The sequence below is a fragment of the Lissotriton vulgaris genome, chromosome 11 (assembly GCF_964263255.1).
Source record: "Lissotriton vulgaris chromosome 11, aLisVul1.2, whole genome shotgun sequence".
Lineage (NCBI taxonomy): Eukaryota > Metazoa > Chordata > Amphibia > Caudata > Salamandridae > Lissotriton > Lissotriton vulgaris.
In genome coordinates, this window is record NC_141699.1 from 137272932 (window position 1) to 137287196 (window position 14265).

The following is a 14265-nucleotide window of genomic DNA, read 5'->3' on the forward strand; positions in this document are numbered from 1 at the left end:
GATGACAGCCGACACGTGTTTTATTGTAAAAGCGACTTCTTCAAGGCTGTTTAAAAAGATGTACATACCAACATTCAATATTATATCAAATATATTTCATATGTTTGGTATACGATCTCTGCTTTTTTTTTTCTAAAAAAGATGAAAAACATTGTGAAGATTGTGAATCCTTCACAAGCCAGCTGTAGCCCAACTATGTTTCAAACGATTTATTATGCAACTAGTGCCCAAATTAGAAGTTCGAATAGGCACTCTTATATAAAGCACCCATGAACAGTTGTGTTTTTCTGATAGGTAGAAAATGTGAAGAATTACGAAAAAGAGAAAAAGCTAACGTAAATAAAATGTGAAGAAACTGAAAAAAGTGAGAAGAGTGCAAAGTTAAAAAACTTGAACATCATAAGTCTTGAAAATAGCCTATTGTGGTCAGTATGCTTATTGTTTATTGATAATTGTGGTGAATTAGCTGGACCGGAAAATGTGAGATTCAAGCTGTGATAGTGAAATGGCCATAATTGAGTTCCATGGGGGAGGCAGTTGTATACTCCGAATCTGGTCAACTTGGCCACTGTGATGTCTGGAATGATAACAGGTAGTGTGTTGGCACCAAATACATGGTGAAGGATCATTGTTTAAGGCGAGGATTGTTTTTTCTTTTTATTCTTTTAGTGCGGTATCTACAGAAAACCATTTTCATCTCCATGTTAGTATTTGCTAATTTGACCTCCTAATACTTAAAACATTCTACAGAGAAAAAATATGTATACATATGTATATGTTTTAAAGTGACTATTTATTTTATGTTTTGTAGATAAGTGTGGAGCGAGGCATGTCTTGGGAAGATGCAACTAAAATTTGGGCTGATCAGACTGGCCCAGATGATGGATTTTATTTGTCCCTTCAGGTAAGTGGTGTTCTTGTCTTTTTTCTCTTTAAAATATTTTTACATTTAGTCCTTTGTTTTAACACTCAGGGGCTTGAAATTGATCCCAGTTCGGCTGGCGGGTTTATATACAGGCGCTTTAGGATTTACATGAACTGTTATATGTGCTATTAGTCATCACTCCATTTCAGAATACATCACTCCAGCCCTGTTCCATGTGCCTGTAGAGGGATGATGGTTCGACCAGCCTCTCAAAATTAAACACAGGACTCTCCTTCTAGCCCTTTAAAGACCATTGTTACAAGATAGAGGAGTGTCCAGCTCATTTAAAAAAGCAAACCTAAGTCTAGCTATTCCTCCGCTAAAGAGTTACAGAAAGTAAAGGAGGACCTTTCACTGAAAGAAAGGTGGGACTTAATACCTCTGTCACAGGAACAGCCATCTTGGAATGGTCTCTCTGCACTGCTCTGCCAATCATTTACCAGGCTCTCTCATTGACCATTCAGTCAAAGAAAGGTAGGACTTCATACCTGTTTGTTCCTGGGATCGAAACACACAAGATGATGGACGGAATGTTGCACAATGGCAAAACATTCACCCCCAGTCACAGATCTGGGTTTAATCCATAGTTATTTTGCTCACCAAGCCACCCCAGTTCAGACATGGCCATATGCAAATCAGCCTTGACCCTGTGCCTCATGGGAACAGTCCAGCCCGAACTGCCAAGCCATGTCTTCCCTGGACAGGAATCAAGCATCCTAGGACCGGTTTCTGGCTATCAGCCATCTTCAGCTAGGATAGCCTGACTCCAGTGGCATAGTGAGCACGGGACCCACGTCTGGGCATACCCTTCCCACATAAGGTGAACAGCAAAACAAACAAGATGATGGACAGAATGTTGCACAATGGCAAAACATTCACCCCCAGTCACAGATCTGGGTTTAACCCATCGTTATTTTGCTCACCAAGCACCCTTGCGCGCTGACGTCAGTTCTTCTTTTTTCCGCGCCAGCAAGCGCAGATCCGGAAAAAGTTGTACCCTAAGTCAATATTTGACTAACTTTTTCGATCCTTTTTGATCATTTTTCGAAGTCTATAGACTCAGACGGTGCCGGTAGGGATGCCCAGGTTCAAACCCTGCGTCGACTGCAACTGACTGATGTCTGTTACCAACCCCCATCGCCAGTGCCTTCACTCTGGCCCCTGACCACGACGACAAGTCCTGCTCCAACTGCCGGGCCCTGACGTCCAAAGCTAGACGGGAGCAGTCCCGCAAGCGACTCGAGCTCCGGCAGTCGGCCCCGCGCCGCTTGAGGTCTCGGTCCGCAAGTAGGTCGAGGGACCGGTCACGGGGTCGGAGTCATCACAGCTCCGGGAGTCGTCTTTAGTCTTCGGGCTCGAAGTACTCGGGTAAGAGGCACAAGAAGTCGAAGAGGCGTTATCGCTCTTCTGACTCCCCCCGACGCGGCCGGGCGTTCTGGCGATACCACCGCCGCGGCTCTGCCGGAGCCGCAGGTGTCGGGGCCTGCTCCATACCCACCGGTCCCTGGGCAGAACGTGACGCCGGAGGAGATCGAGGCGTTCCTCACGGCCATGAGGTCACTCACTCCTCAGTCTGGTTCCGCGGCGCCTTTGGGCAAAGCAGCTCCGACTGGATCCCCATGCGGGCCGGGTGATTTTGGCCCAGGCGTAGTCTGGTGCTACGGCCCCGCGCCATCGGCGACTTCGGTCCAGATGCCGCCAGGTCCTGCCTGATCCGGATCCGGGTCGTCGCCGGCCCCCAGGGTGTCGCCTCCGGCGCCGTCCCAGGACAACGTCGTCCCTGGTCCTACCCTCGATTCGGGTCCGGCGTCGGAGCGGCGCCGTATTCGACGCTGCTTGGATATTTCTATTTCTATGACCCAGCCCCATCCTTTGGCCCTGAGTATCAGGAGATGGTTGGCGAGGATTAGGAGGGGTCCGAGGACCCTCTGGCACGTGAGTGCCAGTCTTCTCAGGACTGGACAGGTGAGCATGGGGATGCCAGTGGTCTGGACACTTCGCCCGACACTGGTTTTGTCTCCCCTCCTACCGTGGCTACGGAGGAGGGGCTGCCTGTAGTGTGGTGCTGACGTGGGCTGCCAAGGCCTTGGGCCTTGAGCTCCCCGTCGCGGCCGTGAGGACTAACCTCCTCACGGAGGTCCTTAAACCGCAGGCAAGCTCGGCTGAGCCTCTGCTGCCGTTTAATGAGGCCTTGTCAGACATTCTTCTGGGCACTTGGTCCAAGCCCTCTACAGGCCCGCCTGTAGATAGGAACTTGGCCATACGCCACTGCCCGGCTGCGGGCGACCCTTGCTTCCTGTTCACCCACCCCACCCCCGAGAGCCTGGTCATCCAGGCCTCTAACTCCCAGACCGCATTCCCGACGGCTCCCCCCGATCTGGAATCCAAGAGGTACGAGCAATACGGGAAAAAGGTATTCTCCTCCCTGAGTTTGGAGTTGCGGTCAGTCAACACCGCGTGCCTCTTGGGCCGTTACTCCCACTCTCTGTGGGACACGGTCACGGACGTGCTGCCAAAATGTCCGGAGGAGGTCCGGACTAAACTCGCCCAAACCCTTGCGGAGGGTCAAGATGCGGCACGGTATTCCATCCGGTGTGGGCTGGATACCACGGACTCACTGGGCAGAGCGATGGCAACGACGGTGGCGATTCGTCGCCACGCCTGTTTGAGGTCCGCCAACTTTTCGGCTGATGTTCAAAACACCCTTATGGACATGCCGTTTGATGGCCGTCTCCTCTTTGGCGACAAGGCAGACCATGCGCTTGAGCGCTGTAATGGTTTCAGGCTTGTTCCGCAGGAGCGTCGGGAACTTGGAGAGTAGTCCTCAGTTGTCCCCTACGGCCCTCCGACTCTATCAGACTTGAGTATCGGATGGCACACCAGGGGAAAACAGGGAGACAAAACAAGGAAAGGTTGGGGAAGAAGATAGCAGATCCTAAATGTGGCACCTCAGCGTGGATTCTGGATGAGGAGGCAGGCTGTAAGGGAAGAATAAGGTTACAATCTATAATCTACTACAAGCTTGTGTATATCTCCAATACATATGTGTCACCTACCACAGTAATAGTCAGAGCTTTGGAATACCAATGGTGGGTAATTCTGGTGTTGACTCCCTGTGCAATAAAAAGACATAGATTATAACATTCTACCCCAAGCTTATGTTAGTATGTATAAGAAGATATTCTGAAAATCTCACCACGCGAATTTGAGGAATGCTTGGCTTGTACCTCACCCTATTCCAAGTTATAATGTGCTTGCATGAGTCTTTCGTCTGACGTATGTACAAAGTGTAATCTGCCAAAAGTGTCACAACCTTGTTACATCCATCAATAACCACAAACAAGAATATAAGAGGCAGCGCTATGCGCTGTTACCGTGATTCTGGTAGCTGAAAAGCACAACACACCAAACACTGGTCCACGCAAGTGCCCCATGGGAAGGATTATAGCAAACTGCCAAAGGGAAGGCTGAAGAGGGTGGTTCACCCAACGGGAGACAACTCCGGCCAGTGAACCTGATACAAATGTGCAGCAAGCAGCACCCGGCCGGGCGACGGGGAAAGACCCATCCGCCGGGCGGAGTACCAGGATAGGGGAGTGTGGAGAAAGCAGCACCCGGCCGGGCGACGGGGTAAGACCCGGCCGCCGGGCGGAGCACCAGGATAGGGGAAAAAAGAAATGATGCGAACGAACACGAATTACAGCAAATGTGTTCTAAGGAAACCTCGAAGGAATCACTAAGTGCCCCAAACCAAACGTGGTAATTTAGAACCGCCAGAGATTGTATGGGAAACGGTGGAGCAGAACACCGGCACGAAGGATGGAACGCTCAGGGCTGGAAACACCACAAACAAAACCGGAAGTCAGGCAAAAGCCACAGGGACGGAAGAACAGGAAGTGAGCCAAACGCTAGAACGCAAAGCGGTGTTCTGGTGAATCGGTGTGCCTTAAATAGAAACCAAGGCCACCAGCGTTCAAAGGAACACCAGGTACCTCGATTCGGACCTCGGGGCATGACACGCGCTTTAAGGACTCCAGGGCTACGGCCAAGTCCTTGGGCCTCTTGGCCCCGCGCCAGCAAACTGCTGCCTTTCGCTCCTTTCGTGGCCAAGGAAGGGGCGCCCCAACACGTCCTGCCAGCCACGGGCCGCAGACTACCATCCAGCGCGGTGCCGGACTTGGAAACCGCTGTGGCGGCGGTCGGGGACAACGGCGAGGCCAGTCCACACCTGCCCCTGCAGCATCTGCCTCAAAACCCTCCTAGTCCAAGCTTTCAGGCCCATGTGACGCCAGTGGGGGGCAAGGTTTGCCATCACCACCTCCACTGGCGCACTGTCACATCAGACAAGTGGGTGCGGCAAATCGTCCGAAGGGGCTACTCCCTCCCCTTCGAAGCGACCCCTCCAGCCATGCCACCACAGTACCACCCCATGTCGGAGGATCACTTGAAACTTCTCCAAGAGGAAGTTATGGCCCTCTTGGCTAAGGGGGCATTCGAGCGCGTTCCTGGGCCAAAAGTAGGGTGTGGTTGTTACTCCCACTACTTTATGGTACCCAATAAGGGCAAAGGGGGCCTAGGTCCTACCTTGGACCTGCGGAACGTCAAGGGCTTCCTCCGGAAGGAGAAGTTAAAGATGCTGACACTGGCTCAGGTCTTAGCTGCCCTGGACCCAGGAGACTGGATGGTAGCGTTGGACTTGAAGGACGCTTATTTTCATATCCCCGTCCTGCCGGCCCACCGGCTTTACCTGACGTTTACGGTAGGCCACGAGCACTTTCAGTTTACTGTGCTCCCCTTCGGCCTTACCAGCGCCCCACTGGTGTTCACGAAAGTGATGGCGGTGGTCGCAGCTCATCTGCGCAGGTTAGGGGCTTCAGTCTTCCCCTACCTCGACGACTGGTTGTTGAAGGCGGGCTCGACCGAGACAGTCGTCAACCACCTCCAGACTACGGCCGACCTCCTGCACCTGCTGGGGTTCTCCATCAATGTGCCGAAGTCACACCTGTATCCCTCTCAGAAGCTCCTCTTCATCAGAGTGGTTCTAGACTCTGTGCAGTTTCGGGTTTATCCTCCCGAACAGCGGGTTCTGGATATTCAAGCTCTGATTCCGATCTTTCAGCCGTTATCCCGGGTCTCGGTCAGGTTGACGCTGCGGCTTCTGGGGCTGATGGCCTTCTGCATCCTTCTGGTACATCATGCCAGGTGGCGGATGCGGGCTCTGCAGTGGACCTGAAGTTTCAGTGGGCCCAGCATCAGGGCAACTTGTTCGACCAGGTCTTGATCTCAGAGGGCACTGCAAGACAGTTGCAGTGGTGGCTCACGGACCGCGATTGGGTCAGCGGCAGATCCCTTTCCTTACCCCAACCGGAGCACGTAGTTGTGACGGACACGTCCCTCCAGGGCTCGGGGAGGCCACATGGGAGAGGCGGAGATCAGAGGCCTCCACATCAACCTTCTGAAGCTGCAGGCGATCCGGGTTGCACTGAAGGCATTCCTCCCCTCTGTCCGGGGGAGTGTAGTGCAGGTGTTCATGGACAACACCACCGCCATGTGGTACTGCAACAAACAGGGCGGGGTGGGATCGTGGACCCTATGCCATGAGGCTCTGCGCCTCTGGCAGTGGCTGGAACATCAGGGCGTGACCCTGGTGGTTCAACACCTGGCAGGTTTCCTGAACGCCAGGGCGGACGAACTCAGCCGTCGGTGCATGATGGATCACAAATGGCGTCTGAACTCGGACGTGGCGCAAGGCCTTTTTCAACAGTGGGGAGAGCCTTGGTTAGATCTATTCGCCACAGAAGAGAACACGCAATGTCATCAGTTCTGCACGTTGGAATTTTCAAGGCAGCACTCGCTCGGAGATGCTTTTCTTTGTGAGTGGAGCTGCCTTTCCGCCTATACCACTTCTGCCCAGAGTGCTGTAGATCAGACGCGACCGGGCCCAAGTTGTCCTTGTGGCTCCGGACTGGGCACGAAGATACTGGTATCCCGAGCTAATCAGAATGTCTGTCGATCCCCCTATTCATCTGCCTCTTCAGGAGGACCTTCTGTCGCAGCAGCAGGGGACGGTCCTCCACCCGAACCTGTCCAGTCTCCACCTCCATGCTTGGAGATTGAGCGGCGACAGTTGAGGCCATTTGACTTGCCTCCTGAAGTTTGTAATGTGATTCTGGCAGCCAGGCGTCCCTCCACAAAGTCGGTATACGCCTGCAGGTGGAACAGATTTGTGGCATGGTGCACAGCAAAGGCTGTGGATCCACTCTCTGCCCCCCTTTCTGAGGTTCTCCTCTTCCTTCTTTCTCTTGCCCAGCAGGGCTCTAACCTTTCTGCCCTTTCCGCCTTCTTAAGGCTACCTGATCAGCCTTCTTTGTTCAGGTCTCCGATTGTCAATAGGTTCTTGAAGGGCATCACTCATATGTTTCCCCATGTTCCTTTCGTGATGCCCCAGTGGGACTTGAACCTGGTTCTGACCTACCTGATGTGTGCTCCTTTTGAGCCGCTTCATAACTGTCCTCTCCGTCTTCTTACGCTTAAGACTGCTTTCCCGGTTGCCATCACCTCTGCCAGGAGATTGAGTGAGCTCCAGGCTCTTTCCTCCAAACCTCCTTTCCTTTATGTCCATCCGGACAACGTTGTGTTGCAGACAAGACCCTCTTTCCTGCCCAAGGTAGTCACAGCCTTCCACATCGGGCAGTCTATCACCTTGCCCGCCTTCTTTCCGACTCCGCATCCCTCTAAAGAGGAAGAGCGGCTCCACCATCTGGACCCAAAACGTGCGCTCTCATACTATCTGGATCGCACACGCCAGTTTTGGGTGGATGACCAACTCTTTGACGGTTACGTGGGCGCTAAGAAGGAACGGGTGGTGCACAAACTGACCATCTCTCGGTGGGTCGTGTTATGCATCAAGGCATGCTACTCTTTGGCTAAGGCGCCTTCAGTTGGGCTGAGGGCCCATTCCACTCGGGCCACGGCGGCTACTACTGCCCTGGGCCGGGGAGTCCCTTTGCAGGACATCTGTCAGGCAGCTACGTGGGCCTCGCTGCACACGTTCGCAAGACACTACTGCCTGGACAGCCAAGTCTGGAGGCATGGCTTCTTTGTCCGTTCTATCCTCCAGGAATTTCTGGTGTGATTATTGGTTCGCAGACCCACCTAGTATTGCTTGGGTATCTATTCTAAGGTAAGGAATCTAATACTAACCTGTTTCTTTCAGATGCACAAGTTACTTACCTTCGGTAACGATATGTCTATAAGAAACAGTAGTTAGTATTAGATTCCTTACCGCCCCACCCATCCTCCCCGTTCTGCGAACCGACATCTAGGGTTAAGGTCATCCCCTAGTTTCATGGCGCCAGTGTTAGTTTTTGTCATGGCTCTGCGTTTCTGGTGCAGAAAAGCTGTGTATAAGAACTGACAACGGACGCGGAGCCGCATAAGCCGCCTACCGACGCGCAAGGGTACTGCTACGCAAAACTTTCCGGATCCAGTCTGACGCCTGGGGATATTCTAAGGTAAGGAATCTATCACTAACTAATGTCTCTTACAGATATATCGTTACACAAGTAGTAACTTGTGCATTAAACCCAGATCTGTGACTGAGGGTGAATGTTTTGCCATTGTGCAACATTCCGTCCATCAATTGATGTTTTTGCATTTGTTACCCCGAGTGGGACGGGTATCCTCAGACGTGAGTCCTTTGCTCTCCATGCCACTGGAATAAAGCTTTCCTGGCTGATGAAGGCTGATAGCCAGAAACCGGTCCTAGGATGCTAGATTACGGTTCAGGAAAGACCTGGCTTGGCAGTTCGGGCTGGACTGTTCCCGTGAGGCACAGGGTCAAGACTGATTTGCATATGGCCAGGTGTGAACTGGGGTGGTGTGGTGAGCAAAATAACGATGGATTAAACCCAGATCTGTGACTGGGGGTGAATGTTTTGCCATTGTGCAACATTCCATCCATCAATTGTTGTTTTTGCGTTGTTCCTGGGAGCGGCCATCTTGGATTGGTCTCCCTGCTCTGACCATCTTTTACCATACTCTCTCAGTGAACCTCCACTGTCTTTTTTACTTAATATACCTACTTCAAGTCCAAACATAATTCACATTTATAAACAGGATGTCTGACTCAAGACCTAATCTTGAGATTTTCCAGGTCTTGGGAAAGAATCATGTCATACTAGGGTACCCTGGTTTACTCTGTGAGCCCTTGATAACTAATCTTCCATTTTGTACACCCTTCCTCTTCATTGTCCTAGGGCAATACAGAAGATGGCGCCCCTCATATGGTCAGGCTACTGAATGAGAAAGAAAAAGAACTAAGAAAACGAGAAAAGGGAAACTAAAGTAGGACTACCCAAAAAGAAAATTAGAAAAGGGAAATTAAAGTAGGAACACCAATCAACCTGCATCTAACTCTGCCAATATGGCGCCCATCTTGGACGGTCTAGGTTTAAGGTGTTTTTTTCCTTCTCTTGCATAGTTAGACTCTTGCAATTTAATACTCCTCATGTTAATCCTACCTGGTATTTACTCATCTTATGCTATTGAAAAAGAGTGCACTAGAGTTGACTCTATTTACCTGCAGCGCGCACTCTTACTTTGCTACCACCTTGTGGAGAAGTGTGGCTCAATGATTAGAGCGGCAGACCCTGATGCAGAGGTCTAGCCCGGGACCAGGGTTCAATTCCCCGCCTCGGCGGGTCTTGGGCTCAAAATTCCACGGACCTGATAACTCTCGCCTCGGTGCCTATTCCAATCATGGAGTCTCACTCTGCAACTCTGGGCAATAGCTTGCTTAATCTCCACAACAGCCCCCACAACGCTAAGGATGCCTGGCCTCCACCTTGGGGGTGCCCAGGAGTGGACGCCTCACAGGGAAATCCAGGATGGGTTCCACAGCGGTATTCGTACAAGCGCCTTGAGACCCTTGCGGGTGAGTAGTGCGCTATACAAGTATCAATTTACAATTTTACTTGCTGAGCTGACAAGCTTTTTATTCCATTTAATAACATTCTGCACTCCTGCGCTGCTTGATTTAGAACGCAGGCGCTTCTTTTTACTTTGTGACATCTCTGGGTGTGATCATTTCTTTTTAGACCTTACCTGCACATTAAATGGTTTTCACCACGTATTTTGTGGGATTCAGGCCGATCCAGGGCTCGTTTTAACCGCGTCGCAGCGATTTGGCTGCCATCTTGGGTGTGGGAACCAGGAAGGTGCCGATTTGCAGGCGCCATCTTGGTCGCGGGTCCAGAGCTTGCCTCGTAGGACTCCCGCGCTTGGAGGAGCATTTAAAAGTAGGATCTCACTCAGACACAGGTAGACTCTATTTACCTGCAGAGCGCACACTTACTTTGCTACCACCTTGCTGAGCTGACAAGCTTTTTATTGCTTTTAATGACATTCTGCACTACTGCGCTGCTTGATTTAGAATGCAGGCGCTTCTTTTACTTTGTGACATCTCTGGGTGTGATAATTCCTTTTTAGACCTTACCTGCTCATTAAATGGTTTTCACCCTGTATTTTGCGGAATTCAGGCCGATCCAGGGCTCGTTTTAACTGCGTCACGGCGATTTGGCCGCCATTTTGGGTGTGGGAACCAGGAAGGTGCAGATTTGCAGGCGACATCTTGGTCGCGGGTCCAAAGGTTGCCTCGTTGGACTCCCGCGCCTAACGGCGTATATGATGCGGAGCAGTCAAGCTCGCAGCGCCCGCGCACAGCGGGCACGCCGATGGCGCGCCGGAGGCAAGCCCGTTTGCGCCCGTTCACGCACATGTCGCGACCAGCACCAGCCACGCTGCCTCTCCTGCCTCTACTCGACAAGTCTACTCCAGGAAAGAGCTCATTCAGGTAGGCCAGCGCTTCAGCGTAGGCAACGAGTCTGTAGCAACCGCTAGTGGTTCTAGGGTATTATCCTGCAGCCTGCTCAATGTCCGGTCCTTATGTAAACATCACGCGGAAATTCCACTTTTAATCGAATCTCAGGATCTGGATGTGTTATTTCTTACGGAGACCTGGACAAGAGCTGATAGTGGGGTAGAGCTCGACTGGCCTGCCCTCCGGGCTATAAGATCAGGCATAACCCTCGAGTGGGTGGCAGAGGAGGAGGTGTGGGGTTCATCTTCAGGGAAACTCTTTCCATGTCACAGCTTGAGGTTAAAGACGTCCAAGGTTTCTAACTGATGGGGAGTTCTGTACTCTGGTCTGCTGTGCTATAGACCACCTGGCAGTGCCTTGACAGCCTCACATGATCTGGTAGATCTTATTTACGACCTCTCCAATACACATGCCAGGCTCATAGTCTTGGGAGACTTCAATCTCTGGCTAAATGGGCCTACAGAGATTTATGCCAGGCCTGTAGTAATATCCACCTTCAGCAGCTGGTGCTCTCCCAAACCCACATGAAGGGTCATATCTTGGATCTGGTCTTTGCAAAAGACACTCAGGTTAAGATCAGGGATATCCTCGCTCAAGGCTGGACCGACCATGCCCTCATCCATTTTTCTCTACATCTCCCAGCTGACTCTCTTAGAGATAACAGGTCAGGTAATACCAAACTTAGCAGGCAGTGGTCTAGACTCTTGAAAGGCTCTGTATTACCAACTTTATTACCCGGTGGCTTCACCTTGGAGGGAGGAGTGGAGGCCAGCTACTCGAGCCATTGTCAACAGATCATAGACTCTCTGGATAAAATAGCTCCCCTGCGGAAAGCGAAGGATAGGCCTAAGCATACCACCCCCAGGTATTCTAACGACCTCCTCCAGCTGAAACTGCACTGCAGACAGGCTGAAAGAACTTAAAGGAAGCATTACTTAGAGCCAGTCAGAGATTTCTACAGTCACTCCTGGGCTATAAAGCACAGATTAAGTGTGCCAAAGCTTGAGGACATGCTGGCCCAGGCAGCTAACAAATCACAGACCTTGTTTGAAATTGTTAATAATCTCTCTAATCCTGCTTTCGCCACCAATAGCATCCCGGCCTCCCAGACTTTGTGCGACTCCTTGGCGTTCGCCTTTGAGGACAAGATTACCACCATTCTGAGTGGTCTCTCTGTTCCCTGCACTCCCAGCCCCCAGTCCTTCTCAGATCTAGTTTCCCTGTCCACTTCTGGTGATCCCAGGGCTACTTTGCACCCGTTGCTGGCTAGTTTCACCCTTCCTTCTTATGAGGACTTCTGCATCTTGGCCAACGGTTTGTCTTTGGACTCTCCGCTGGAGCCGTTGCCTCATAAGTTCTGGGAGCTGTTCCATGAGGAACTTTTTCCCCCTCTCTATTCCATCTGCTGCCAGTCTCTTAGCACTGCCACGTCCCTGAGAGTTGGAAACTAGCGATGGTCTCCCCGTTATTGAAGGCCACGCTGGACCCCACCTGCCCTGAGAATTACAGGCCAATCTTGCTGTAGTGTAGTTCCTATTTTCCCTATAGGCCCTGCGCATTGGAATAACATAAACAGCAGTGTAGACGTAGGACTGCGGTCTTCTAGGTCTATACTGACTATGTTAGACTTAATTTAGGTTTGCGCCAGCTAGCTCAGAGGTCACTGGAAACTTTCTTGACTGAATAGGAAGTGATCAGCTTCCCAGGCTTCAGACAAGAAGGGATTCAGCTTCCGACAACCGCATAAACATGACAACTTTGCTCCTCAGAATAAGAGTCAATCTCTAGAGTTGTGTGAAACAATAGACAGCTATTTCACTCAGTCAGTTGTGCAGATTTACTTTCACCAGGATGCAGAGAATAGAGAGACGGGCGTTTTCAATAAAAGATATTATTTATTGAGCAGTCTTCCTTCTCATGCAAGAGAAATGAATTGCCACAATTGCAAAACTTGTTATAAAAAGTGCGTACAGTAAAAGGAGTATTATGAAATAATACTGTAAAAGCATTGATATGGTTTCTTAGCCATAAGATAGTTAAAATGAATAAAATATATACATTCATATATACATTAGCTAACGACCTCAACTGGTGCTTCTAACTACGCCTACCCCAGTGTACCTGTCCTAATACAAGGGATGGAGTAAGTAACAGTTTTAAGTTAAGTTGGTTTTGCCAAGAGTTTGTTTCAAGAATTCTCTCTAAGGGTTTAGTCAGCACCGTACCTCTGGAATAGAATGCAGGAGGTCTGGTATCTCCTCTCTGGACCCGATATCGCAGTTACCCGCAAGGTTAGGCTGGAAACGCCGGATCTGGATTTTCTAGGCAGGAGAAAAGACAGCGTCTTTCTCAGCGCGTCAAGGAGGAGGGGCAGCGTCTGTGGGCTTCTCGCATCTGCTGGGCTCTGCAAGGGACAGCTGTTCTGCTCCAGTATTCACCACCACTGTGTCTTTGCTTAAGGCAACGTTGGTATATTTATACCTGAAAGGTGCCGAGTTTGACGTAAGTTTTTGGACATAAGACGTCAATAAAGATGTCACTAAGAACTGGTTGTTCTTACAGTGCTCGCAGGAGTTCTATTACTAATCAAAACAAAGCAAGCGGGGCTTTCCCAGGTTGCTGGGGGGTTTGAGATGTCGAAAGAACTCGGTGTGCTATCTAGGAATCTAAAGAAGTGGCTTCTGCTGTGTCATGGACTGTCATGAGCTGCAGAGACGAGTTACTGAAATATGGCTCTGATCGTTATGCCATTATAGGGATATGTATTGATTATAGCCGTATAGGGGCATGAGGTCACAATATTGATCGGGGTCCTAGATAAAACACAACATTGCTGCTCCCCTTCCCTATTAAGATCTTGGAGAAATGTTATGTTATATTATGTTACGCTAATTTATAAGGCGCACAGATGCTCCAGCAAAGGAGCGTCCTGGCGCCCGCAAGGTAGCAGCACAACACAACAAGGCACGAAAGAAAACAAGGGGGCTAAGGAAATAAAAAGGTTTTTACTGCCCGCCGAAAGGAAAGCAGATCACCGAGTGCCCGAATCTCAAAAGGAAGAGAGTTCCATAATACGGCGGCACGGACTTGAAATGAACGGCCGCCGGCCCGGCAGCGCTTGAACCGGGGAACAACCGCTAGTTGCAGATCAGAGGATCGTAGGGCACGGCCTGGGGTGTAACGAGACAGAAGGTTAGCAAGAATCAAGGCAGGTGCTCCCTTAATAATTTTAAAAGCAAGACAAAGGACCTTAAACTGAATTCTCCGAGCGATCGGGAGCCAATGCAGCGAGCGCAAGGTATTGGCCGTAGAGCAAAATCTGGGCAATCCCACGATCGCTCTTGCTGCTGCGTTCTGTACCCGCTGTAGGCGGGTAAGTTCCGCCTGATTTAAGCCCAATAGAAGGGCGTTGGCATAATCAAGGCGTGACATCACGGTGGCCTGGATAACAAGTTGCCTA

The 14265-nt window shown here is 50.7% G+C and overlaps 1 protein-coding gene across 1 annotated transcript in view; it reads left to right on the forward strand.

The window, feature by feature from the left end:
- Positions 1 to 14265, forward strand: part of SBNO1 (strawberry notch homolog 1) — a 946695-nt gene that overhangs the window by 753742 nt on the left and 178688 nt on the right. The window contains exon 23 of the mRNA XM_086942451.1: positions 812 to 904. Coding sequence (XP_086798577.1) covers positions 812 to 904 — 93 coding nt within the window. The remainder of the gene's footprint in view (positions 1 to 811; positions 905 to 14265) is intronic.